The following is a 15,997-nucleotide window of genomic DNA, read 5'->3' as shown; positions in this document are numbered from 1 at the left end:
ATAGTACCATATTAACCCACTAGAGAGCTCATAGTACATATTACCCCACTAGAGAGCTCATAGTACCATATTACCCCACTAGAGAGCTTGTAGTACCATATTACCCCACTAGAGAGATCATAGTACCATATTACCCCACTAGAGAGCTCATAGTACCATATTACCCCACTAGAGAGCTCATAGTACATATTACACCACTAGAGAGATCATAGTACCATATTACCCCACTAGAGTTTATAGTACCATATTACCCCACTAGAGTTTATAGTACCATATTACCTCACTAGAGAGCTTATAGTACCGTATTACCATACTAGAGAGTTCATAGTACCATATTACCCCACTAGAGAGCTTGTGGTACCATATTACCCCACTAGAGAGTTTATAGTACCATATTACCCCACTAAAGAGCTTATAGTACCATATTACCATACTAGAGAGCTCATAGTACCATATTACCCTACTAGAGAGCTCATAGTACCATATTACCCTACTTGAGAGCTCATAGTACCATATTACCATACTAGAGAATTCATAGTACCATATTACCCCACTAGAGAGCTCATAGTACCATGTTACCATACTAGAGAGTTCATAGTACCTTATGACCCCACTAGAGAGCTCATGGTACCATATTACCCCACTAGAGAGTGTATAGTACCATATTACCCCACTAGAGAGCTCATAGTACCATATTACCCTACTAGAGAGCTTATAGTACCCAATTACCCCACAAGAGCGTTACCCTCACTGAATGCAGGGCTACTTGTGGTTCCCAGAGTCTTCAAAAGTAGGCTAGAGCTTTCAGTTATCAGGCTCCTCTTCTGTGGAATCAGCTTCCACTTTCAGTCCGGGGGGCAGACAGTCACCTCATTTAAGAGTAGACTTAAGACTTTCCTCTTTCCTAGCACTTATAGTTTAGGGCTGTTTCAGGCTCATAGTTAGGGCTGTTTCAGGCTTATAGTTAGGGCTGGCTCAGGTTTGCCCTGGTCCAGCCCCTAGATATGCTGCTATGGGCCTAGACTGCTGGGGGACATCTTAGGATACACTGAGCTCCTCCTCTCCTTCTCTTCCTCTTCACCTCTTCTTTCTCTCCTTCTGGATAAATTATTGTCTCTTCAATGCATATTACTAACTCTACTTTCTTTTTCCATATATTGTGGCTGCCTGGAACTGGTCCTGCCAGCTGCCATGGCCCTGCTGATGCCCCTCCTCTCTACCTCCTTCTGCTTAATGGATTGTGGTTATCTGGATCATGGACCATGCATACTACTCATTGTATGAATAATTTCTGTCATATTCATGCAATGTGCTGTAACTCCGTTACGTTATTCATTCTGGCCACGTGACATCTATTGCTTCTGTCCATCCGGGGAGAGGGATCCTCCTCTGTTGCTCTCCCTCAGGTTTCTTCCCCTTTTTTTCCCTGTGAAAGGTTTTTTTCTGATCCGATGTGAGGTCCCGGGACAGGATATCATGTGTACAGATTGTTAAGCCCTCCGACGATAACTTGTATTTGTGATGTTGGGCTATATAAAATAAACTGAATTGAATTGAATAGAAAGAGAGAGAGAGAGAAGGAGAGAGAGAAAAGAAGAGAGAGAGGGAGAGGAGAGAGAATGAAAGAGAGATAGAGAATGAGAGAGAGAATGAGAGAGAGCATGAGAGAGAGAATGAAAGAGAGAGAGAAGGAGAGAGAGAAGGAGAGAGAAAGAAGGAGAGAGAACGAGTGAGAGAGGGAGAGGAAAGAGAGAGAATGAACGAGAGAGGAGACAGAGGAGAGAGAGAAGGAGAGAGAGAATGAAAGAGAGAGAGGAGAGAGAGAAGGAGAGAGAATGAAAGAGAGAAGGAGAGAGAGAATGAGCGAGAGAGAAGGAGAGAGAGAATGAAAGAGAGAAGGAGAGAGAGAATGAGCGAGAGAGAGAGAGAAGGAGAGAGAAAGAGAGAGAGAGAGACAGATTACACTCAACCATTAACTACAAAACAAATGATTGTGAAGCCAAGAAAAACAGAGCGAGGGGGGCTCGTCATGTAACATGTCTCTGGACCACGAGCAGGCAGAGACGACAAGAGAGACAGAAAGACCAAAGACAAGGAGCTGCTTCTGACTTCCCTTCTCCTCTGAGACACCCAGCTGTCACCTGTCCAGCCTCCAGGCGTCCGTCACCATGTAAGTACATGTCGTCTGATTCAGAGAGTTTGTCTTGAGCTGAATGTAATCCTTTAAGAACTCTCACCAGACTTCTGATCATTAAGTTCCTGTGAAACCACTGCTGCAGCATTCCTGTTCAGCAATGTCTTCTGATACGAGACCAAGAACATTCTGCAAGGCTCTATGAAGACAATGCAGCAGGTGTGCACAGACTAGGGGATGTGTGAATAGTTCCGAGGAGGATTGGGTAGTTGGGAGGAGGTCTGGAACAGTTTGGATAGGTTTGAATTGTTCTGAGGAGATCTGTTAGTCCCGAACAACACAGCTAATGTTATCCAGCTACAGACAGAAGGACGTTTGGACCGATGGACATTCGACAACTCAGAGTTCCTCGCCACCACCGTCTGGTTTGGAGGAGGTCTGGGACAGTTTTATAAAGGAATCATTAGTTTGGAGGAGGTTTGGAACATCTTATAGGAGACTATTGGATAGTTTGGAGAAGGTTTGGAACAGTTTTTAAGAGTTTTTAACAGTTTGGAACAGCTTTTAAGAGTTTGAGATTGTTTGGAGGAGGTTTGGAACAGTTTTTGTCTGTCATAATTGATATTCGACCTAAGCATTCAAGCACGGTTCTTGAGTTTCCAAAGTGAGTCAATTTTTTTTAAAGAAAATGTTTGTGCAAATTTGTGCATTTTTATGAATTTGTTTTGTTCTTAGGTTTACACTGATGTCAGTGAACATCAAATCCTGAACGCCCCACTTTCTGCTGTTATTGTTGCTGTTGGGGCCCTGGTGCCATCGGATCAGACCTCTTGGGCTCACAGGGGAGGAGTACTTCTTGTGACTGTAAAGTATACTTCTGTTCCTGGAAAGAAGATGGGTTTCGCTGATCTACTGGAGGAGGTGAGACAGTTTTCTGAACTACTGCTGAGTATTGCATCATGTACTTTGAGTACCCCGTCAAGTACTTTGATCACTGCGTTATGTACTCTGTTTAATCCGTCATACAGTCTAATTACTACGTTATGTAATCTGATTACGGCTTCAAATACTCTTGGTAACTACACCATTAAATCTGATTACTGCGTCATATAATCTGAATCAGAACCATTTATTGCCATGTATGTGCAATAAATGGGAGCATCTGATTACTCTCATGTAATCTGATTACTGCATCATATAATCTGATTTATGTCATGTAATATGATTACTGCATCATATAATCTGATTAATGTCATGTAATCTGATTACTGTGTCATATAATCTGATTAATGCCATATAATCTGATTACTGTGTCATATAATCTGATTAATGTAATGTATATTACATTACATTAATCAGATTATATGACACAGACTGCGTCATGTAATCTGATTACTGTGTCATATAATCTGATTACTGCATCATGTAATCTGATTAATGTAATGTAATATGATGACTGCGTCATATAATCTGACTACTGTGTCATATAATCTGATTACTGCGTCATGTAATCTGATTAATGTCATATAATCTGATTAATGTCATGTAATCTGATGACTGCGTCATGTAATCTGATTACTGTCATATAATCTGATTACTGTGTCATATAATCTGATTAATGTCATGTAATCTGATTACTGCATCATATAATCTGATGTCATATAATCTGATTACTGCATCATATAAAAGGATTACTGCATCATATAATCTGATTACTGCACCATGCAATCTCATTACTGCGTCATATAATCTGATTAATACGTCACGTACTCTGTAATCCCCCCCCCCCCCACCACCACCATTGCCATGGAAAGGTGGGCGGATTCGGCAGGTACCAGTGGCTCCATGTGACTCTTATCAGTTTACCTGGTTTGTTGATGGCAAGTCAGAACCTGCTGAACAACTTTGTCTCAGGAATTCCCGCCCACCATTGCAGCCTGCCGGCCAATCACACGCTCTACAACCTGTCTCAATACCAGGTAACCTGTCTTCACCTGTCCAATTACTTCATCAATCCGCTCAGTACTATGATCGATAGATGTGATTGGTTGTTGCAGGTGGAGGAGAAACAGTTTATCAAAGCTTTCATCCCTATGGACCCATCAGGAACAAGACTGGACCGCTGCAAGAGGTCGACGCTTTCAGTCTTTGTTTGTTTCCTCTCTGTGTTGCATTGTATTGATGAATAAAGTCCCTCTGACATCACTTCCTCTTCCACTTGCTGTTGTTCAGGTATGTTGAACCTCAGTGGCAGCTGTTAGTCCCGAACAACACAGCTAATGTTAGTCAGCTACAGACAGAAGGATGTTTGGACGGATGGACATTCGACAACTCAGAGTTCCTCGCCACCACCGTCTCCGAGGTAACGAGGAGAAAGTTGCTCACTTTCATCAACACTGAGGTCAATGAGGAAGTCGTTCTGAGAGAGTGATGACGTAGTGATGTTTAGGAGGTAGTAGTGATTATGTATGACGTAGTAGTGTATCTTTAGGAGGTAGTGTGTCTTTAGGAGGTAGTAGTGATTATTTAGGAGGTAGTAGTGTATCTTTAGGAGGTAGTGTGTCTTTAGGAGGTAGTAGTGATTATTTAGGAGGTAGTAGTGTATCTTTAGGAGGTAGTGTGTCTTTAGGAGGTAGTAGTGATTATTTAGGAGGTAGAAATGTATTTAAGAGGTAGAAGTGTATATTTAGGAAGTAGTAGTGTATCTTTAGGAGGTAGTAGTGATTCTTTAGGAGTAAGCATGTCTTTAGGAGGTAGTAGTGTGTCTTTAGGAGGTAATAGTGTGTCTCATTTGGAGGTAATAGTGTGTCCTTATGAGGTAGTAGTAAAACGTTAGGATGTTGTAGTGATACTTTATGAGGTAGTAGTGTGTCTTTAGGAGGTAGTAGTATGTCTTTAGCAGGTAGTACTAATTCTTTAGGAGGTAATAGTGGATCTTCAGGAGGTTGTAGTGATACTTTAGGATGTTGTAGTGGTACTTTAGGAGGTTGACTTGATACTTTAGGAGGTGTCACAACCCGGCTCAGAGATTGCAACAAACAGGGAGACAAACGAGCAGGCCGCTAACAAGACGCCATTTATTTTTAACAACATAAGTCAAACCATGTAAAGTTGAAGTATCAGTTATCAGTAGTGAAGTGCATGTATGGATGTGTAGCAGAGTGTACCAAGAAACAGAACTAAAACACACGTCAAAGCAACTGTGTCATGCCAGTGACACAAAGGATCTCCTCCCCCAGAGAGATCCAGCTGCCAAATGAAGGTCTTTAGGGTCCCCCCAGATCAGGGGTAGTTCATCCAGCTGATGACACTCCAATCAGCACCTGCAACAGAGAACCAAAATAACAGCGACACCTAGGGTTTGTGAGGAGGAGGGTCGTCACAGAGGTTGTAGTTATACTTTAGGAGGTAGTAGTGATATTTTAGAAGGTTGTCTTGATACTCTAGTAGGTGATAGTGATACTTTGGGAGGTTGTCATGATACTCTAGTAGGTTGTATAGCTACTGTCACTCTGGATTGGTCTCTTTTTTTCAGTGGGAGCTGGTGTGTTCTCTGCGTCCACTGAAACAGATGATTCAGACCATCTATATGGGCGGAGTTTTAGCAGGAGCCATTATTTTTGGAGGTCTTTCAGACAGGTAAGACTCACATATAAACATTCAAGTCATGTTTTGAACCAGCAGCGGCTGTGAAGCAATTTTTTATGACCATGTCCATGTTTTAGTTGGATATTGTCTGTTCTCCTTACCTGTGCAATCAAAATGTCCCTTTTTCTCTCTGTCTGTCTCTGTCTCTTTGTCTCTCCGTCTCTTTCTCTCTCTCTCAGGTTTGGGAGGCGGTCTATCCTTATTTGGTCGTACCTGCAACTGGGAATTCTCGGTTGTAGCTCCTCCCTCTCTCCTTCATACACCGCCTATTGTGTGTTTAGGTTTTTGAGTGGGATGGCGGTGTCCGGCATCATCCTGAATGCAGTCTCACTGAGTACCTGTCTACCTGTCTACCTGTCTGTCTGTCTGTCTGTCTGCTTGTCTACCTCTCTGTCTACCTGTATTGTAGTGTCACAGGATGTCCCAGGGGTCGGCTAGGGAGAGGCAGTGCAAAAGAGCTGAAAAACAGGCACAATCTAAGCACCTGCAGCTGGGTGAGTGATGAGGCAGTCTGGGAGATGTAGTGTCGACCATGGCGGCCATTTTGTGGTGTGGGCGCTTATCATGAGTGGGAATGTAGTGCGCCTCCACTACCTGTCCCCTTGTGATGCCACACATCTCTCTCCACGGGCCTGACGTCCTCGGCAGGGGGAATGAGGCCCAGAAGGCATCACGGCGGGACAGGGCATCTGCGTTTACATGGTGACGTCCCGGCCTGTGAATGACAGAGAAATTAAAAGGCTGGAGGCTTAAAAAACACCTGGTTACCCTGCTGTTTGTCTCTTTGTGTTTTGCCATCCATTGTAAAGGCAAATGATCTGTCACCAGAGTGAACCTCCTTCCTAGCAGGTCATATTTGAGGGTTTCCAGGGCCCTTTTTAAGGCTAGGCACTCTTTCTCCACTGTGGCATAGATCTTCTCTCTAGGCAGCGACTCAAATAAATAACTGAGTGTTCTTCACTTTCCTAGAGTGTTTCTTGTTTGTCAGTTCTGTGAGAAGGGCAGCTATCATAGAAAAGTCAGGGATGAATTGTCGGTAGTAAATGGCAATGACCAAAAAAGATCTCCCCTGCTTTTTTGGTCAATGGTTTTAGCAAGTCTTGGATGGCACAGAGTTTTGCCTCCTGGGGTTTGACAAGGCCCTGCCCGATGGTATACCCCAAGTAGTGGGTCTCCCCGAAAGCCAGCTTACATTTCTTGGGGTTCGCTGTCAAACCTGCCTGTCGGAGGGAGTCCAGGACCTTCTGCACATGCAGTAAATGTCTGACCTCTGAATCAAGGACGTAGGAGTGTGTCTTTAGGACGTAGTAGTGTGTCTTAAGGAGGTAGTAGTGTGTCTTAAGGAGGTAGTAGTGATTTTTTAGGAGGTAGTAGTTATTATTTAGGAGGTAGTAGTGTCTTTAGGAGGAAGGTGTGTATGTTTAAGAGGTAGTTGTGCCTTTAGGAGGTAGTTGTTATTAAATAGGCGGTAGTAGTGTATCTTTAGGTGGTAGTACTGAGTCTCTAGGAGGTAGTAGGAGGTTGTCTTGATACTTTAGGGGGTGTCAAGCCTGCTTGTCGGAGGGAGTCCAGGACCTTCTACACACGCAGTAAATGTCTGACCTCTGAATCAAACATCATCCAGATAGGCAGATGCGTACTCTCGATGGGGTTTAAGTACCTGATCCATCAAGCACTGGAACGTGGCGGGACCTCCAAACAGACTAAAGGGCATCATACGGTAATGCCAAAGACCTCCCGGGGTGGCAAAGGCAGTCTTCTCCTTTGATCCTGCTGACAAGGGAACCTGCCAATACCCTTTTGTGAGATCCAGGGTGGTTAGGAACCAGGCTTTGCCCAGGCTTTTAATTAGCTCGTCAACACAAGACATGGAGTATGCATCAAATTCAGACATTTCATTTACTTTTCTGAAATCATTACAGAAAAGTACTTTTTTGTCAGGCTTGTCTGCCAGAACGATGGGGCTTGACCAGGCACACTCAACTGCAATATCTTCCTTACCTCCTCGTCAATCAGCTTCTTGCGGGCCTCCAGCACCCGATGCAACTTTTGGTCCACTGGTTTTCCCGGCTGGGTGCGTGGTTCATGTTCCACCAGGTGGGTGCAGCCTGGGAGGGATGAAAAGACATCCTGATTACCTTCCACAAGCTCCGTTGCTGCTGCAGCTGGTGAGGGGAGAGGTCCGAGCCAAGCTGCACTTCGTCCCGGGCAGGTTCTTTCAGCTCTCTGGGGGAAGACAATTGCACAACGCCTCTTGATCATACCATTTTTTAGAAGCTGATCCTTCTCCATGTGCTCCTTCACAATGGGAACCACAGCTGCCATCCTGTCTCGCATCGCCCCCACGTGTTCAATCATGGTACGATGGGGACAGGGTTGCTCCTCCCACGTCTCCTTGGCTATGTCTAGAAGGCCTCTGGGTTTGTGAGAATACAACAGGTCAAAGGGTGAGAAGCCAGTAGAAGCCTGAAGAACTTCTCTTACCGCAAACACAAGGTAGGGTAGCAGCTGGTCCCAGTTTCTTCCGTCTTTGTCGATGGCCTTCCTCAGCATGGCTTTGAGGCTCTTGTTGAACCTATCCGCTAACTGTTTGTCTGTCTACCTCTCTGCCTACCTGTCTGTCTGTATGTATGTCTGTCTACCTCTCTGTCCACCTCTCTGTCTACCACTCTGTCTACCATTCTGTCTATAGGTCTGTCTACCTGGCTGTCTACCTGTCTGTCTGTCTACTTGTCTGTCTACCTGTCAGTATGTTTGTCGACCATGAACTGCAGGTTCTGATGATGTGTCCTCAGAGGTTGATCAGCATGTCAGTCTACCTGTCTGTCTGTCTCCAGAAGTGGAGTGGATCCCAACAAAAGAAAGGACGTTAGTGGGCACGCTCACCTCCTTCTTTTTCACCTTTGGTCAGATGATCCTGGCAGGGCTTGCCTATTGGCTGAGAGACTGGAGGAAGTTACAGCTGATCGTCTGTGCCCCCATGTTCCTGTTCTTCAGCTACAGCTGGTCAGTCCACTTTCAAATGTACTTCATCTTTCTGCTCTCTGAGTGGTCGGGGAGTTCTGATCTTTCTGCTCTCTGATTGGTCAGGTGGTATGTAGAGTCAGCTCGTTGGTTGGTTCTGAACCGTCAGTCTGAGCAGGCCTTAAAGAGTCTTCATCGAGTCGCTCGAATCAATGGGAAACCAGAGGTTGTCGACAAATTAACCCTGGAGGTGAGCTGTCAGTCTGTCCCGTCTATAAAGATGTGTGATAACCCTGGAGGTGAGCCGTCTGTCTGTCCTGTCTATAAAGATGTGTGATGTCCAATCAGAAGCTGAGATCAGTTCTTTTACACCTGCAGGTTCTGCACTCTCACATGAATAAGGAGATTCAGTCGAGTCATTTAACGTTCACAGCATACGATCTACTGAGGACGAGAGGGATGAGACGGATCTCCATCTGTCTGGTGGCTGTCTGGTCAGAAACCTTTACCTGAATTGAAATACTATCAGTTTTTTTAATGTTATAAGAGAGAATCACAAATTAGCAATTTTGGAGGGAAATACATGAATAGGGTTTGAAGATGAGCATTTTAATTCCAAAGGAGAGCATAATGCAAATAGTGAGTCTTCATTTGAGACTGATCAAATATTTAAGTGGAAAACAGATTATAGTAATGCATGTCATAATCCTGTTCTACAAGGACGACTGTGGCTCAGTGGTGGGCAGGATCATCCTTCAATCAGAGGATCGGCGGTTCGAGCCCCGGCTCCAATAGTCCTTGTCGATGTGCCCTTGGGCAAGACACTTAACCCCAAATTACTCCCATAGCTGTTCTACGGTGTGTAAATGTCACTTGGTCCTGATGGGCAGGTGGCACCTTGCATGGTAGCTCCTCCCATCATCTTAGCTCCTCCCATCAGTGTATGAATGGGTGTGAATGGGTGAATGATGACATGTGGTGTTAAAGTGCTTTGATTGGTCGAAAGACGAGAAAAGAGATAAACAAGTACACTCCATTTACCATTTTCTATTTAATGGTCAATTCTATAATTAAATCTGTAAATGAATATGTGTCCTTGAACATGGGTTGAGGAATGCATTCTGGCCGTGCATTTTCTACCTAGGCCTGCTGTCTTGTATCGTATACATAAATACGCGCAAGACGAACTGACGCGCTAACAGCGAGCTAGCGCAGACCTGCGTTCCAGTTTCCTTCGCGAGCGGCCAAGCAGGGTGAGATGCGCCGCGGGGCTGGGGTGACAGCAGGTCCAAGTGTTATACAGGCCCAACCTCAATGTCCTAAACCCTCACACCCTGAACTCTCAGGGACTCACTGACGCCAGCTGCTAAGGGGCTGAGTGTGAGATTTACTCGTTTTGTCAAAATGTACTTTTTTTTTAATTATATATATTTTCTGCTTGTATTCCTCTGATTTCATGTGTTTTTATGTTCCATCTTTAATCCGTAATGTTGTAGTGTAAATGTATTTTATCGGGCTGATTGCCCACATGTCTCTTTGTTTACCTTTTTTTTTTTTTACATCTCCATGCTTCCATTGAGAATTGAGTGTTTAACGTCACATTGCTATGAATTGTGGGTAATTCCATTAGGTAAAGGGTTAGCTAATGCTGACTTACGGAAAGGGATCAAAAAGGGCTCAAAATGTCTGTCAGAGTCTCAATCACTCTACGATGTGACAATGGGACAGAACTAAGCCCTCAAGGACTTCACGGGAGCCTCAAAGACCGTAAGGTGGAGATTGAGACTGGGCCACAGTGTCCACAAGGAAAGTCTGCAGCTGCAGCGTCTTCTTCTTCTCCAAGTTAAAGTGGCTGATGGCCGCCACTGCTGTTAATAGTATAGTCAGATCCCACAAGAGCAAGGGCAGAACGGTAGTACAAAAAGGTAAACTTAATGAGAGGACATCCCTAATGAGTTCCCTAATATTTTGAATATTTTAAATTGGGAAACGTGCTTTCAAAATGATACATTTGAAATACACATAGAAGTCAAGCCTAGAGTTCCATTAAATGACAACGCTATCACGTACCTGATCAGTACAGTTTGTAAACATTATTCAGGAATGACTAAATAATTAGCCAGCGTTTTATGTAGTGTTGGTGGATTATCAAATCATTTCATGTATTGATCATCTATTCTGTGGTGAGAACCAGACTAGGAGAAGCCTTTGATTGGATGAATAAGGATCTTTTGGAGTGTAAGTTAATTTTGATGCTCCTGTGTGTGTTATAAAGCCATTAAAGCCCCGTTTGCACGTTTCAGGCCGTTCTCATACAGCTATACCTATAACAATTACTAACCTGTAATTCATAGATATCCCAAAAAATCTATTTGTATTTAATCATGAACCTGAAATTATAAAGACTGCAAAAATCTCAAACAGAATGGGTGGGAGCGGAGGCCTTTCAATCTGGAGACAGCTGTTCGAAGCCTTGTGTGAAACACTCCACTTCAGTAATTATTTTAACCCAAACCACCATCTTTTCTTTAACCCTCACCCAACATAAATAAATAGTTCTGTTGCCTCAACTTAACTAAGTATTTCACAATGTTTCCATGCAATCAACACGTGTTGCTGGACTTTCATTGGAAAACACTGTAAAAATGTATAAGATATCATACAAGGAATTGTATGTTTAAATATAAATGATTTCCGGACTGGTCGGTTTCCTGCTATTTTTGGGGGTACGCGGGGAAATGTGGTCTCCCACACTTCATGTAAATGATAGAGACATATTGATTAACAATATAAACGTTCATATTCTGTTTTATGCTGATGACATTGTGTTGGTTGCAGAGAAAAACATTAATCGCCACAATATGCTGCATATTATCGGTTTATGATGCAGTAAAAGGAGACTTGCTATTGACAGTAAAAAAAGGCAGATTATACATTTTAGAAAGCAGCAGAGCCATATGTTTGGAACACTTATTATAACATATCTTGGCTTTGTCTTAAACCTGTTCTTGTAGAGATCTTTCCTAGTCTTCCGACCACTCGAAGCACTTTAACACTACTTGTCATCATTTATCCATTCACACCCTTTCATACACTGATGGTAGGAGCTACCATGATGGGAGAGGCTACCATGCAAGGTGCCACCTAGCCATCAGGACTAACTAACATTCACACACTGTAGGTCGGGGGTCAAACAGCCAATCCTCTGATTGAAGGACAACCTTGCTCACCACCGAACCACGGCCGCCCACATGTCTACCTATCTACCTGTCCACCTTTCCACCTGTCTACCTGTTTACCTCCCCACCTTTCCACCTGTCCACCTGTTTACCTCCCCACCTTTCCACCTGCCCACCTGTTTACCTATCCACTTGGTCTAACTGTCCACCTATCCACCTGTTTACCTATTCCCCTGTCCATCTGTCAACCAAGCCACCAATCTATCAGCAGTATGTCTTCTCCTTCAGGTTCTCCACCAGTTTTGCGTACTACGGTTTGGCGATGGATCTGCAGAAGTTCGGGGTGAGTCACATGAATAGCATTAATGCTTAATGTGAGCTTTGCTGATATCTTCCTGTGCACCTGATCCACCTGAGACCAGAGGTTCCGATCATACGGGTTTAAAGGTAGAGATAGGAAAGAAACCAGAGGTTCAGATCATACGGGTTTAAAGGTAGAGATAGGAAAGAAACCAGAGGTTCAGATCATACGGGTTTAAAGGTAGAGATAGGAAAGAAACCAGAGGTTCAAGTCGTACGGGTTTAAAGGGGGAGATAAGAAAAGAATCCAGAGGTTCAGATCATACGGGTTTAAAGGTAGAGATAGGAAAGAAACCAGAGGTTCAAGTCGTACGGGTTTAAAGGGGGAGATAGGAAAGAATCCAGAGGTTCAGATCATACGGGTTTAAAGGTAGAGATAGGAAAGAAACCAGAGGTTCAAGTCGTACGGGTTTAAAGGTAGAGATGGGAAAGAAACCAGAGGTTCAGATCATGTGGGTTTAAAGGTAGAGATAGGAAAGAAACCAGAGGTTCAGACCATGTGGGTTTAAAGTTAGAGATAGGAAAACAACCAGAGGTTCAGATCATGTGGGTTTAAAGGTAGAGTTAGGAAAGAAACCAGAGGTTCAGATCATGTGGGTTTAAAGGTAGAGAAAGGAAAGAAACCAGAGGTTCAGATTATGTGGGTTTAAAGGTAGAGATAGAGTTATGTAGAAGTAACATTAGTGATGTGTTGTCCCTACATTTAGTTAGTTTACATCATTATTTTAAGCCCAACCATGATGTTTTCCCGAACTAAGTGGTTTATTTTGTGCATGTCTACTATTCTACCTGTCTACTTGCCTACCTGTCTTTCTGCCTCATGTTGATTTATGTTCACTTTGGTTTCACCCTTCGTGTCCTCCTATTGGCTGCTGGTTGTTACAGGTGAGTATCTATCAGATACAGATCATTTTTGGAGCTGTTGATTTTCCTGCCAAACTGATGGCTCTGGGCATGCTCACTTACCTGGGGAGGAGGGTCTCTCAGGCCACCTGCCTCTTTTTGGCTGCTCTCATCATCTTCGCCAATATCTTCGTGCCCACAGGTAAGAAACCTGATAGACCTAATAGACATTAATACACAATAGTACTCACATTATACACGCTAAAACACACCTTAAAAGGCGTTAAGAGACGCAGGTAGCAAATGCACAATTATAGACACTATTGTGGGCCTTTACATTTTGAGTGATATCTTCTTTTTTTAAAACCTGACTAAGCTTTTGTTGCCTCAGCCTGACGTCCTGTGAAGACAGAAGTTTATTTAAAAAAGAACACAGTCAAATATGGACAGACAACATTAATATATAAACACATTTGTAATTCTATACTCAGGAGAACCCTCAGTGCGCCCCAACACACATATTCATATTACACAATCTGTTAATGAAATTAAATAAATCCTATTATGACTCATAATCAGTTAATATAATGAACACACAGACATGCAGACCATGAGGACCGTGTTGGCGTGTCTCGGGAAAGGTTTCACCTCGGCCTCCTTCACCACCGTCTACCTGTACACCGGAGAGCTCTACCCCACCGTCATCAGGTGAGACACGCTGCCCTTCAGCAAGGCATGTCTTTACTAATATGATGAGGACCTCCTGAGGGGTCAGATGGCTCATAAGGTAGACCAGTCCCAGACCACCTGTGGGGTCAGATGGTTCATAAGGCGACATGAGGGGTATGTTACCAGTCCTTGTATGGATCATAGTCCCCTGGTGATATAGTGATGTTACCAGTCCTTGTATGGATCATAGTCCCCTGGTGATATAGTGATGTTACCAGCCCTTGTATGGATCGTAGTCCCCTGGTGATATAGTTATGTTACCAGTCCTTGTATGGATCATAGTCCCCTGGTGATATAGTGATGCTACCAGCCCTTGTATAGGATCATAGTCCACTGGTGATATAGTGATGTAGATGTGTGTGTCGTCTGCATAACGATAACACACTGTGTTGTTCATAGTGAGTCAGTGGCAGCATGTAGATGTGAACAGAAGAGGCCCCAGTATTGAGTCTTGAGGAACTCCACATGTCATCCCAGTCAGCTCTGATGTGTAATTAGCTACCAACACAAAGTATTGTCCTTCTAGTAGGATTCACACCAGTTACGTGCCGTAGGGTGGCCGGGCTCAGCCTTAGAGATAGGGTAACGAGTTTGTGTGTGTTTATTATTGTGTGTGTGTGTGTGTGTGTGTGTGTGTGTGTTTATAGGCAGACAGGAATGGGCTTCGTGTCCACCATGGCGAGAATTGGCAGCATGGCCGCTCCTGCCGTCCTCATCCTGGACGAGGTGAACAATAATTTAATGAATTCATAAAAATCTATGTGATCAATCTAAAGAATACATATCTCAATCAATCCTTCTCTCTTCAAGTCTTAAAACAGATCTCCTCTCTGCCTGTCTCTCTGCTTTAGCGTTGTTGTTGCTAATCTTAACAGTACTCATGGACTACATTTCCCAGGTATTCCCTGCTCTGCCCAGTGTGGTGTATGGGGGCTCGGCAGTGTTGGCCGGCTGCTTTGCCTGCTTCCTGCCGGAGACGCTTAACATGCCGCTGCCCGACACCATCGAAGACGTAGAGGAGAGATGGTGAGCTACCGGCTAACAGCCTAGTTAGCAGTGTTAGCTTCATGAGCGTCATTAGCTTTATTATCAGTGTTAGCTTTGTTAGCTTCTTGAGCATCTTAAGCTTCATTTGCATCATTATTCTCATTATCGTCATTAGCATCATTATCCTAATTATCTTAATTAGCATCATTAGCTTTATTATCAGTGTTAGCTTTGCTAGCTTCTTGAGTATCTTAAGCTTCATTTGCATCATTATTCTCATTATCGTCATTAGCATCATTATCCTAATTATCTTCATTAGCATCATTAGCTTTGTTAGCATCATTAGCTTTATTATCAGTGTTAGCTTTTTTAGCTTCTTGAGCATCTTAAGCGTCATTTGCATCATTATTCTCATTATCGTCATTAGCATCATTATCCTAATTATCTTTATTAGCATCATTAGCTTTGTTAGCATTATTAGCTTTGTGAGCAAGCTGTTGCTGAGTGACACTGCTGCTCTTAATAATAAGTAATACATAAATGAACAAATGTCAATAACTGAAAACTGTCTGGTATGAAGGTCTGGAACAAGCCCCGCCCCGCGGAAAGAAGAGGGCGTGTCTTTGAAAGAGGCCGTGGACTTCGGTGGTGGGGGCCCGGTCTCCACTGAAGGCGAAGCTTCAAAAGAGCAGAAGGAAGCAGACGTGACGGGACTGAACGCCCTCTGACCAATCAGACAGCTAGACTGGACCTCGAACAATCAGATGAATGGAGTGAACTTTGACCAATCAGACGGCAGGACCGAACCTCGACCAATCAGACGGCTGGAGTCATTAATGACAAAATAAGAATGAAAGGCAAATGTATTTTTCTGAGATCTTTAAATTGGTCTGAATAAAGAGACTCCCATGTTTGATTATAGATTATCGATTAGATGAAAGCCGTGTGTTTTCTGTTCAGAGTTTAGTTTCTTTCATTTATAATGACAAATCAATAACCAGTAACAGTGTAACACCAATAAAAATGAATAATATCAGATTACTGTTGTCTTTGTTTCAGGCGGTATGAAGCTGCGTCAGTCACATGACCCGAGTCACATGACCCGAGTGCAGCTTTGGCTGCTTGTCTCACAGCATTCACAGTGGTGGCTAAA

The 15,997-nt window shown here is 43.6% G+C and overlaps 1 protein-coding gene across 1 annotated transcript; it reads left to right on the top strand.

The window, feature by feature from the left end:
- Nucleotides 1-3,028: 3,028 nt before the first annotated feature.
- Nucleotides 3,029-15,951, top strand: oatx (organic anion transporter X; the record flags this gene model as incomplete). The annotated part of the gene is made up of 15 exons (XM_079233577.1): nucleotides 3,029-3,055; nucleotides 3,949-4,113; nucleotides 4,192-4,265; nucleotides 4,367-4,496; nucleotides 5,670-5,773; nucleotides 5,962-6,116; nucleotides 8,620-8,788; nucleotides 8,873-8,996; nucleotides 9,125-9,240; nucleotides 12,214-12,268; nucleotides 13,171-13,330; nucleotides 13,728-13,836; nucleotides 14,505-14,583; nucleotides 14,756-14,883; nucleotides 15,425-15,951. The coding sequence occupies 15 exons, from the start codon at nucleotides 3,029-3,031 to the stop codon at nucleotides 15,570-15,572; spliced, it is 1,743 nt and encodes a 580-aa protein (XP_079089703.1). The 3' UTR covers nucleotides 15,573-15,951.
- Nucleotides 15,952-15,997: the final 46 nt, after the last annotated feature.

This window comes from Taurulus bubalis, assembly GCF_910589615.1.
Source record: "Taurulus bubalis genome assembly, chromosome: 2".
Taxonomy (NCBI): Eukaryota; Metazoa; Chordata; class Actinopteri; order Perciformes; family Cottidae; genus Taurulus; species Taurulus bubalis.
The sequence above is the reverse complement of the archived record's forward strand: the minus strand, read 5'-3'. Positions and strand labels throughout refer to the sequence as shown.